This window comes from Berghia stephanieae, chromosome 2 (genome assembly GCF_034508935.2).
Source record: "Berghia stephanieae isolate SIO BIC M18660-M18661 chromosome 2, UCSD_Bste_1.3, whole genome shotgun sequence".
Lineage (NCBI taxonomy): Eukaryota > Metazoa > Mollusca > Gastropoda > Nudibranchia > Aeolidiidae > Berghia > Berghia stephanieae.
In genome coordinates, this window is record NC_088361.1 from 42,693,920 (window position 1) to 42,706,738 (window position 12,819).

The following is a 12,819-nucleotide window of genomic DNA, read 5'->3' on the forward strand; positions in this document are numbered from 1 at the left end:
AAAAATAAAATACATTTAAAGAATCCAGCCCACCTTTTAAGTTTTGGTTCCCAGTGGCCAAAGCATGGATTCTATGATAGCGCCAGGCTGTGAGATAGTCCAGTATGGAGAAAATAGTCTGACCACTGACGTGATGGATGCTTGAGGCACTGTCCGGATGAGCTTCTTGCCTCTGCATGAAGCGTAACACCTCTAAAACTTCATCCAGCATCTTAAATATGGACGTTGTGATAGCACAATATGGTGATTAGAAGCAACAAAATGAATTGTATTTTGTGTCACATATAAATGCATTTAGTCATTTTATTCATTTAAAACAGTATGCCGGCAACACAAATTAAAAAAAAAAATGGTTATATTCATTACTCTATCACTATGCATAAAATTCAACAACCAAGTTCTATATCCGTTAAAATCATTGATAAATAGATTGCTTAAATCGTGAGCTTTTCAATATTTATCATTATCATTTTTATCTTAAAAAAAACAAAAAAAAAAACAAAACTACTAGCTTGTTTTGTGGTGATTAATTATGAATAAAATTACAATCAACAATTTTTATTTACTCTGATAACTTCTGAAAAATCATTTTAAAATGGCAAACTTATGCTGCCATTCCAAACAAAAAACATACACACATGTAATCATCAATAAATTGGATGATTTGTCATAAGTGTGTGTCTTGCAACCAAATACCTCACTGATGTCCTTGGGAGTGCCATCAAGCAGTACTCTCAACACGACATGGGGCAAAATACTTAAAGCTATTTGAGTGTTGTGACGCTTGGTGGCAATGCAGGCACTGAACACTTGACAAGCTTTGGGTTGCTTCACCTGAAATTATATGTAACGGAAATGTTTCCTATATTTACTATTTAAATCAAGAAATATGAAAAAAAAAAAGATGTATGACACAATGCTAAACAAAATAGACACACAAACACACACACACACATACCAAAAAAAAAAAGAAGAAAAAGAAAAAGTTGCATTTTTTTGTCTCTTTTTTTTTCTTCACAAGTCAGCATTCCTCCTCAAACCCCTTTCAGATTTATATTTTACAATGCTTGACATCAAATTCTATTTCTCTATGAAGTTTTCAATGCCAGAATGGGACCATACAGGTTTTTGTATTTACTTGTTTTAAGACTAAGACGGTATTTGTTGTTCCATACTAAATTGAAAAAAATTCCTAAAATCTATATTATGTATACATCTTCCTCCACTCCTTTGTTATCTCATGTACTCAAATTTCAGCTCTGAAGATTTGACTTAAATCAACATAAATATTCCTGCACAGAGACAATGAAAATGTGTCTTTTAAACATAAAACTTTGGCCATCACGAGCGGCATTTTTTCATACCTTGGAAATAAGGTAACCAGTCCAGTTGGACACCCAGTCTTTAAACTGTTTTCCTTTCTCGCTGCCATAAATTGGGTGAGGGTAATTTGACCAGTTTGTCTCCACCTTTAGACGATATCTGAAAAAGCAATTTTATTTTATAGACTTCAAACACATAACAAAATCTGAATTTATAATAACCCACCCTGATCTGCTAACATGTCAAAGTGAATAAGACGCTGAAAATGGAAATGAAATTAACAAGACTACAAAATTAATGTTTTTGAAGCATATCAATTCAAGAAATAGACTTTAAAACTAATTTTTAACATGATTTACTTCGAGATTATACTAGATTGAGATGTTGGGTTTTATATATATATATATATATATATATATATATATATATATATATATATATATATATATGACCCTTTGCCTCAAAACGGTATTAAGTCGGGATGGTTAAGATGTTGAAAATTGAATTTATAGCCAGAAATATCAGAAGTAAGTTGAGTTTGTATGTTTTTTTAGAGGAGAATGGATACTATATTTTAGGGTGCTAATGCCAACAATTTATATTTTTGACCAGTTTAACATTTAAATCGGTTTTTAAGCATCTGGTTCGTTCCTACATAATACCATTTTGAGACGATGGGTCACATATATGAGAACAAAGCATGAGCATGAAACATCAACATTTAAACAATTACACTGGCATTCCTTGAGATTGTGCATTAATTATAAAAGTGCAGCCATTGCACATCAGAAACTCCATGACGAAATTTATCAAATAACAAAAAAAAAAAAAAAAATGTAGCTTAAAGAAAAAAAAAAAATACTTGGAACTTAAGAGAGGAACTAGTATCTCCTGAGTTTGTTCTGGAAAACCATTCCATATTTGGTTGTTCGGGTCCACTCCTCCATTAGAACCCGATTCACTGATACCGTAAATCTGAAGCAATTCTTGCAAGGCAAAGGCTGAGCAGTCCTGTAGAAAATATTATAAATATAAGAAGTCTTACAAAGCCATTTGGCCTGTGGAGCTGGAGTATATCCCCATGTCTGGATCTTTAAACTATATATTGTAAAGTATTTTCCACCTAATCAAACAAACCCAGGTACTCAATCGCTGCTGGGTGAATAGAGGGGAGGGGGGGGGGGGGGGGGGAGAGGGACGGGGAAGGGGCAGAAAAGATTTGTGATACACTGGGGATTCATACCAGTCCCTTTGTGTCTTGAGTTGATTGATCTACCAACTGGGCTGATGGAACCCCAATATAATTAATATAAGTTGAACTATAATGAATGCCACACATTTCAGTCACATAGGGGAATTTTCTTCTCCTATTCAATATTAACTCCCACAACATATTTTATACATAAAGATCAAATAAATTAAAATGACATACATAAGAGAAATTTAGGATCTCTCAGTCACAAGGTGCTTAAACATCTTTGCCCTCATTACTATCATATATGGTATTGCAGAGTAATATATTTCTTGCTGACTCACTTGTATGCGAGGTTCTGTGGCTGCCAGAAAGGTCTTGACCATAACACTTATCAAACCGATGGCAAAGTCATTGTCCTCGATGCTGGCGTGGAAAGTCTTTTTGGTTTGAACTGGATTGCTGGACACTAGCTCTAGTCTGATTTCACAGTGAAACACATTAATTACAAATAATAGGTTACTGTCCTTGGGAAGGACACTATGCGCATTATCAAATTCAACTGAGCTATAAATTAAGAACCAGCAATGGGCTGTGACAGTTATTATAAGAGAGCTAATAGAAAAAAAGGACGCTTTAAAGTAACTTGTACCATATGATCAGAAATTTGTTATAAAATACCAAAGAATAAAAAAAAACAAAAAAACAAACAAAACAAAACAAAACAAAAAAAAAAAAAAACAAAAAAAAAGAAAAAGAAAAAGAAAAGGAAATATCTTGAAACAGACTGACAGCTTTCTTAACTGAGCAGGATATGATATTTCCTATGTACAAATTAACATTTATAATACACTTTTCTTTTCTTAACATTAACAAAAATTAATGTTCTGAGCAATTCACATAACTTTGTTTTCAATTTTCCCTTTACTGATATACTTTAGATCAAATAATCTTTATTGACAGATACAAAACTGGCAGAAGAGAATTTTAAAAAATGAATAGTACAGTGTCAAGGAAGAAGCAAAAAAATGCTACTTCTTTAAACAGATTCAAAATGTAAATTCAAATACACAAGGTATTCAAACGTCATTTGGCCTAAATAACCTTTCTCATGATATGAGATGATACGTATGATTTGAAATTCACAATTTACCTTCCTGGATCTACAGCCCCAAGCTGTCCCAAACATTTGCCATATAAAACTTGAGCTTCAGAATCCACATCTCGACAACCAATGAGGAGCTGAAAAGTTACAATTTATTTAAATCTTCTTAAATACCAATAATAATAATAATAATAATAATAATAATAATAATAATAATAATAATAATGATAATAATAATAATAATAATAATAATAATAATAATAATAATAATAATAATAATAATAATAATAATAATAATAATAATAGCAATAATAAAAGTAATACATAAGAAACGAAAATTGATCTAAGGTATAATAAATTAAAAGCATCAAATTTGCACTCCGATGTTTATCTTGAATCAACTAATCAAAATATGAGTCATAATCTGAAAGGTCAAAGTCTTAGTCTCCAAGTATTAAATTTTGTCAACTGCAAAACAATTTCTTGTAAAATTATATGGTCAGATGAGCTTAAATGTTTTGCTCGCGCAACATATAATCAAATTTAAAGATTTCACTTCGTGCTGTAGTTGAAATGTAATATTTACTCACTGCTGAAATCAGTTCCGATATAACTGGGTCTGTAGATTCTCCATTCAATATATAGTCATAAAGGTCAGTCTATTGAAAACAAAAATTATCGATAATGTATAATAGATGAAGATTTTATTCATTAACAAAATAGTGTTATATTCTTAAAGCAGATGGAATAGATATGTCCAAACAATAAAATCTATGGCGAAAAAAATTATCAAGAAACTAATGAATGCCTGATTGACGACTGCTGAAAACACACAGATTGCCATTTTACTCTTTCCTTCTGCTTTTGATATACTTTGGACACTTTTAGATACTTTTGTTATCATTAAAGATCAATCTTTTTATTTAAAATAAGTTGACAACTTGTAAACAGTTGGTCAGATGATGAAAAATTCCATCAATACTTTGGGTGGCCCAATAGGTCAGTCAGTAGAGCACTCGCTTCATATGCCAAGGGATCGAGATCAATTCTTACCCCACTGTCCACCCACCCAGCAGTGATTAGCAACTGGGTCCATTAAATCAGATAGAAAGACTTTGCAATAGACTAGTATCCTTTCCAAAGGGTAGCAAGCAATTTCTATTGCCTTTTTCACGTTATAGAAATAGGGATAAACTCCAGATCCATGAGCCTAATGGCTCCAAATGACTATTTTTTATCAATAATTCAACAGGACATAGATGATATTCAATGGGATGCAATCAAGTCTCACCTTTTTCTCTCTCAATATCTTGGACAGCTTTGACAAGGCATGCATTTTGACGTCCAGACTCTCATGATTAATTCCCTTGATTGAGAATGTTAGACTCGTCTTCAGATCTGGGTCACTGCCAAATATAGAAAAAAAAATATGTATACATCTGAACCTTATTTCTTTCTGTCTATTTTTTCACAAATGACTCCTGATTCAGTAAAAATATGGAGGACATTGCAAACAATATATTATAAAAACAAAGTAGACTGTGGGCTAGAAGAAAAATAAAGGCAAAATTCTATGATTATCATTTTTATATTATATATCAATTATTATACAATTTCCAAAACCTGTCAACATTTTGAGAATTTATTTCCTCGCAACATTATCATTTGATTTTTGGCATTATCTACTTTATACTATAAATCAAGAATGTGACACAAAACAAACAAACAACAAACTTGGGCATTTACATAGCGCAATATCCACTAAACATGCTCAAAGTGGTTTACAAGGGGTCCCTAGTCAACAGCAATACTTATCATGTAGGACAAGAATGATTTTCCAACAGAGACAACGCTGTTAACGACTCATTTTACACCTGAGAATGGTGACAGAATGTGCGTAAAGAGCCATTTCCAAGGACTCAACTATGCAGCCATCAGAAAGAGAGTCAAATATTGAACCTTCATCTAACAGGACCACAGAGCTGCACAAATATTGACAAGTATCAACATTTAACTCTGCAGATATCCTGTAACATTTTGTTTTATATTTTGTTAGGAAAAAAAACCTTTTAAAGACATCCAGAACAACTCATTGTAAAGTCATGGGAAAAAATACTTGGACATCCCAAAAAATAGTATTAAGATGCCGACCAATTATATATGTGAGGAGAAACTTCCAAATCAATCTGCATCACAGAGCCAAAATATATTACAAATAAGTTGAACTTAAAGACAAAGCTTTATAAAGAATATGGCTGTGATTGTTAGATTGTTGTCCCCACACTCTGGGTTACCACAGAACTAATGATGACGATGATGATGATGATGATGATGATGATGATGACGATGATGATGATGATGAGTATCAATAACCAGAGAGTATTGAGAAATCGTACCTAGCTGTCCTATCACCATGTTCTTTCAAGACAGCTATGGCATCTTTGAGTTCTGGTATGTCGGGCAGAAAGTAAATCTCATGGAAGTGCTTGCTCAAGTTTTTCCTTTGATTGATAGAAAAATACAAGAGTGGTCAATTCATTAACACTTTGGTTGGAATTACCATAAACAGATTAATATCAAAGTTATTTTGATTATTTGTGGCCCACTGTGTCAATCTGGTATTAGGTTGGAGTGATCTAGAAAAAGAAAATTGAGTTTAGGAAATTTTAGTGTTGAAAAGTTAAAGGGGGTCACAGTAGCTCAGTTGGTAGAGCATTTGCTTTACACACAAAGGGGTCGAGATCGATCCCCATTGAAATCAAGATTTTTTTCCCCACCCCACCCCCATTGTCCAACCCAGCAAGGATTGGGTAGATGTGAGATCTGCTGGCAGAAAGTACTTTGCGATAATCTAGTGTCATATCCATGCGATAGAAAACGGGATAAACTCCCTCTCAAAGGGCATTATGGCTCTGAAGGACTACTTTTAAAGTTTAAGAAATAAAAGTCACTAACCTCAATGAAAGCGTTTATTTAAACTCAAATTCTATAAATTAAGAGTAAAATTATCATTTCTTCATAAGGTTCCACCTGACATAATACAATTTGGAGATGACTGGTCATATCTACCATGTTTCCATCACTTTTAAATCACTGCACTCTGTCCTGGATACATTAATGTCATGCTTAAATTCAACGGCCCAGCCAGAAATCTGAGATCAAAGTCTGATAACCACATTCTTGTGCACCCGAAATGACTCGAGTGCTGTGTTTTAAAAAGTCTCAATGTTAATCATGGGGCATTATTATATAATGAGTTGTTTCGTTATCAGTCAATTGTAAAATGAAAATGGGCAAAGAAGGCTATCAAATCAAAAGACGAAGAAAATGATAAACTACCCATCAGGATACCGAATAGATCCTTTTCGCTAAGTTTGTATCTTATCAGAATTTTATTAAAAAGTTGGCAAATTTCCTAAGATTTGTGAATTAGGAGTGACTTTTAACACAAATAACAGATGAAATTGAAAGGCTTGGGAATAAAACGAGAAAAAACAAAACAAACCCAAACAAACAATTTTGGGTGCAGGCTACCGTTGGCTCACCTATTTTCCAGGATCATATAATTGATGATGTCTGCCACATCCTTTGGGAGGCGCTGGAGAAGGGGCAAAAGGGTGGCGATGATTTGGGACATCATCATGCCCAACAATGGGAGTTCCAAACTGATGATATATTTCAAATATATTCTATAAACATATTATTCTATTTAAGAAAACAATATTGACTGTTGTTATAAGCCACTTGAAGAAAAAGGTTATAAAAATTTTAATCTTGAATATAAATGTTAATGCTGATGAAAGAACTTTTCAGCCAAACTTGTTACAAAAATACAAAGCTTTTTGATTCGATAAATGTGATGGTTAAGAAAAAGAAATATGATAATGCTACAGAAAAGGATTCTTAAGTACATACAAGAAAATTGTGTTGAAGCTTTTGATCTCTTGCTTTAAAGAAAAGCAGGCAGATTATTATTTTAAGAGCGCTTTTAAGAAAATTCCCCAAAATAAGGATGATGAGTATGTGATATATATAATTTGACTGGAAAGTGATACAGTTTGAAATAGAAACCATTTTTAACAATGATAAACAAAGAATACCTTCTAACAAAGCAGTTCCACGCTTTACATGAGATTTCTACAAACCAACTTTCTTTGAATTGCAGGCTGAGTCTGAGTAATAGAATATAATAGAAAAACAAAGTAAAAATACTACTTTTAGTCTGAAAAATGTGGAAATTAATAATTCTGTATCCAATGAAAGCACATGTTAAATATCAATAACAAATACAATCCATTAATATTATTAAAATTATTTCATTGAGATTATGAGGATTAAATATGACTAACAAGTTGCTAAGTAGAGTATACCACTAATAAATGGAAATAAATGATAAAATAAACAAACATCCACATATTACTAATTACAACAGAATTAGAATTCAAGAAAATATTATTTTTTAATAGAAATCAATGTTTTATCAAGTACTGACCTTAACGTATTCATAACTTTGTGCCTTATTGAGCTGATGTGTTTGGATCCCATGAGACGGATGATGGAAATGACACTTTTTAAGGCCTATATAAAAATCATAAAGAGGAAAATATTTTTTAAGCTGCAGGTCTGATTCAAAGGATTGAAATACTTATCCAGTGTTCCATCCATTATACAGCAACAACAACAACAACAAATAATAAAAGTAGGTTATAAAAAAAATGGAGTGATATATTAATTAACAATGTATATATATATATATTGTTCATTTAGCAGAATTGCATCCTCATTATAAACTTGGTGGGATGTAGCCTTATCTAAGGGGAACAACACTTGATCCTTGTCGTTGTTGGGCTTGTGTTACCCTCTATAGCTAGTCCTCTATGTTGTGTTTCTACTTTTCTGTGGTCTTCCTTTTTTTCCCTTCTGTCTCCTACATTGCATTCTGTTTCATATTTCTCGAATGCTTCGTGACATTTGATGTGCTCAATTTCTTTCAATTTTAGTCTTTTAATATTTTTGTAACAATGCTCATATAATGCAATTTTTATTATTTTATCTTTATTGTTTATTTTCCCTACCTGTCCATAGTATTCTAAATTTTTTTGTTTAGCACTTCATTTAAAAGCAGTGAACTTTAGGAATTTACTGATGGTCCATGCCTCATAAAATAAATTGTAATTGAAAAAAACACTGTGACTTTCGGGACTCATTTTTGTGTTTGTAAATTGCCCTTTCCAGAAAGTCACATCTTTTTCAAGTTTATCATATTATTATGGACCACCTTGCTTGTTGAAAGGCTACTTTTAACAATATCAACATTTACACAAGAGAACATAATTATTTACAGTAAATATTTTGGTCTGTAACCCCTTAATAGTTAGGCCTAATTTCCTACAAGTCACCTTCTCTCATTTATTGACTGGTTTTATAACTGAAGTAGTCTTTGAGTGTCATAAGGCTCATAGAATCTGAGTTTATCTTGGTTTCTGTAACATCAAACGGACATAAACTGCTTGCTACCCTCTTGATAGGATGCAAGCCTATCGTAATGTACTTTCCACCACATCTTATAAAATCAGTTATATCCAATCACTGCTGGGTGGATAAAAAGATCATTAAAAATCTTGACTGTACCTAGGACTGATACCAATTTCTTTGTGAGTCCAGTGCTCTACAGCTGAGCAATAGAGACCATTTTATAACTAAAGACCAAATCATTTTTACTAAGAATGTAGTACCATTGAGGCCCAAATTGTTAATCTCTTACTACTTTCTTGAAGAAAATGGAAATCTCTTACATCAGGTTAGAGTAGTATTGACACCCTCCTGTAAATGGCTGAAACAGTATTCTTATTTAGGTTTAAAAAAACAGAGCCATTGCGTTTTCAAACTTTAAAGCATCAAAATTCTCACCAGTTCTTTATCTTGAAGGGTTATGTTTGAATTCATCAGCTGTGAATCAAAGAATGCCAAAACACCAAGTAGACGGGGTTCCAAATAAGTAGCCTTGGGAATGAAAAAGAGAAAAATGGGTATTCGTAATAATATCAAAAGTATGATACATTTAGAATTAACTATAACAAAACACTAAAATTGACCACAGTTTAAATTTTTAAAAACCCCATTATTATCAATCCATACTTTGATATCAGTGGTAATGAGATTTATGACTGACATTTCATGTAAATTTTGGTATAAAATGCCAAGCTTAAATGATTTATACATATTTCTAGATGTTTTACTTTACCATCTGCTCTGTTGAACTGATATCCTTTGCACCTTTATATTGTTCATCGTTTGATGCTAGAGTTTTTAGTCCACTAAAAACCTGAAATGTAATCAGAGAAAGAGCAAAAAATATTAAATCTACGTAATTAAATACTGAGAAATCTTTCATTGAAATCATGTTTTAGTATATTTATATATTGCTGGTTTTATTTGAGGTTATTTAGAAGTGTTTAGATCTAACATAAATCTCCAGATCTCCCTACTTACGTGATTTGCAATGAGGTCACCATGAATATTGATATATCTTTTTTTTTATCAGATATAAAAGACATCAAACTTGAGCATTTATGTAGAGCAAAATCCATTAAATGTTCTCAAAGTGCTTTACAAAGGGTCTCTAGCCAACAGGAACACTAAACATGCAGGACGGGACATGAAATCTGCTAAGGAATATTAAAAAAAATTTTTTTTTCAACAGAGACAACACTGTTAGTCCCCAGGAACTCTTTTTACACCTGAGTAAGGTGAGAGAATGTGAGTAAAGAGCAATTTCCAAGGGCTCAACTATGTGCTGATCGAACCCATTACCTTCCAATCCGAAGGCGAGTATCATCCACAATACCACATGGTGGCATAATGCATTATTCATTTCGCTTAATTGTCAACTTAAAATAATTTTCAAAAAATAACTGCCCAAGAGTAAAAGAAACATTATAAGACAAATTGATACCATTATGTAAGATAATAAAATACTAGTATCAAGAATGGGGGATTTTAATCAATATCATTTCTTACAGCTCGAGAATTCAATACAATTGTAATTTGATTTTAAAATATACAAATGATAAATAAATAGAAAAACACAGTCTAATCTCAAATAACATCGACAACAAAATGTACAATATACTACAAACCTGGTGGTAGTGGGTGGAAAGATGCAGCAATAGTTCATTGTGAACTCTCTGAAAATCAAGCCGTAAGAGATTGCCCAGACTAAAATCTGTTTCAGACTGAAAAAAAAAAGTGAGAAAATTAGAAATACATACTTATTAAATATACAATTGTTTTTTTGTTATTGAACGTTTTACGGTGCTTAAAATATTTTTAGGTTATTTCAGAACCAGTAAAAAGGAAGAAAATGGGAAAATAAAAAAAAATCCAGAATGGCCATTAAAACAGCCAAGAAAAAGTAAGACGAAGTAGACTGGTTCAAACAGGGAACAGAAGTTGAAGTCAAGACAAACTATCAAAGCACTTAGTTTGAGATCATCTAAAAGACTCATCCAGACAAAAGCACAGAATCTTACTGATAGGACTTCACTCAAAATAAATTCAAAACACATACTATGACACAGAATTTATATGGAAAAAAAATATCATCTTCCGAACTAATACTATACATTAGACTGTTCCCCTCTCAGTCAAGGACTCCAGAGCTAAGAGAAACCCAAGTAATCATTCCAAGGCAAAGATGGAAAGTAACCTGGAAAAGGAGATATAGGGGGATATATGACACAGCAACAGTGACCTCCCTTAATGACACAACAGCATTCGATAAATGCTCGGCAAGCATAATTAATATGATCTTTAATTAAAAAAAACAAAAACATATGTAAACAGTGACCATCTTTACAGAGAGAGATGAATATAAAACTGGAAGATAGGGGTGCTTCAGTTCGTTGCCTTCAGAGCGAGGGAAAATCATGCCTTATGACAATTTGGTATTTAGTATTTCAGATTTCTCTCAAAGTTTTGCTTACATAAAATAACATTTTAGATTTTGTACACTCTTTGCTAACAAACTCACATTCACAATTATATTTATTGCTTTTTATAAGAAAACAAATAATACCTGCAAGTAGAGCAAAGACTTTTCCATTTCTTGTTTTTGGCAGAAACAAACCAAGTATGAAAATATGTACTTGGTATTGTTGATGAGCAATGTGCGACGGATCTAAATTGAGATAAAAATATTAAAATCAATTACAGAGAATAAGCCACAGATCAGATTACTGAAGCTACTGCTCAAATATCAACTATACCCCCCCCCCCCCCCCCCCCACCCCCACCAAAAAACCCACAAAAAAACAAAAAACATAATATCTTCCTCGAAAGTTAAAAATCCTTTTATATGGTGAAAATCAATTAAAAAGGTTAAACTGGAATTTATATGAAACACATAAAAGAATCAGTCTGCGAGTGCCCATCAAATAGGAATTTAATCCATTTTCTGACATTTAAAGTAACAGATAAGCATTTTGTTACTGTAAATTAACAAAAAAAAAATACATTCCAGAATGATTTCAAAGCAATAGTGATAACTAATCATTTATAAAAGGAGAAATACTATCTTACAAAATTTAATGGTCAAGGAAAAATAATACTTTCCAAATAAGTAGAAGATCCTAAGATATTAAGTACAGTTGTAATAATGCCTATAAAGTCAGGCATAATTGTTCCCTAATGAGATATAACATGAATAATAATACTATTACTGATAAACAAATAAAATATTAAAGCATTTTATTAGTAGGTATATACATTGTTGGGGAACTGTAGATTTGCCAATGTCTTGATAAGTTTGGTGGCCTCTGGTGAAGCTTTGCTGACAAGAAAAGGTAACAGGTATTTTTCATTGCCCTGAAAATAAAAAATAAAAAAGCACTTTCAACCAGATCTAAGATTTTTTATTAACAGAACTGTAAAACTTTGGAACAGTATCAAGAATGAAATGAAAGATCTTTTGTGGACAGATTCGAAATAATGCTTGATAAAGAAATAATCAATTCCCAATATAATTATGATTAAATTTAAATACACAGGGTCTCAGGGTATTCAAAGTTAGTTGGCCTCAATAATTTTTTACGTGATATGATATAATAATATGATTATGATATGATGAGAGATCCTGCAACCCAATCAATGCCAGGTGGACAGGAGAGTATGAAAATAATCTTGATCCCAGCCCATTTGC

General features: G+C 32.2%; 1 protein-coding gene across 2 annotated transcripts in view; it reads right to left on the reverse strand.

The window, feature by feature from the left end:
- LOC144964923 (serine/threonine-protein kinase ATR-like) overlaps window positions 1–12,819 on the reverse strand; it is a 68,094-nt gene that overhangs the window by 24,581 nt on the left and 30,694 nt on the right. For both annotated transcript variants that reach the window (XM_078899714.1, XM_078899713.1), the window contains exons 26-42: window positions 12,387–12,485; window positions 11,698–11,799; window positions 10,760–10,855; window positions 9,865–9,945; window positions 9,531–9,623; window positions 8,113–8,198; window positions 7,721–7,792; window positions 7,166–7,285; window positions 6,017–6,121; window positions 4,912–5,026; window positions 4,211–4,279; window positions 3,669–3,757; window positions 2,860–2,995; window positions 2,186–2,334; window positions 1,365–1,482; window positions 697–834; window positions 34–211 (exon numbers count right to left, since the gene is read on the reverse strand). In XM_078899714.1, the coding sequence (XP_078755840.1) occupies window positions 34–211; window positions 697–834; window positions 1,365–1,482; window positions 2,186–2,334; window positions 2,860–2,995; window positions 3,669–3,757; window positions 4,211–4,279; window positions 4,912–5,026; window positions 6,017–6,121; window positions 7,166–7,285; window positions 7,721–7,792; window positions 8,113–8,198; window positions 9,531–9,623; window positions 9,865–9,945; window positions 10,760–10,855; window positions 11,698–11,799; window positions 12,387–12,485 (1,846 nt within the window). The remainder of the gene's footprint in view (window positions 1–33; window positions 212–696; window positions 835–1,364; window positions 1,483–2,185; window positions 2,335–2,859; window positions 2,996–3,668; window positions 3,758–4,210; window positions 4,280–4,911; window positions 5,027–6,016; window positions 6,122–7,165; window positions 7,286–7,720; window positions 7,793–8,112; window positions 8,199–9,530; window positions 9,624–9,864; window positions 9,946–10,759; window positions 10,856–11,697; window positions 11,800–12,386; window positions 12,486–12,819) is intronic.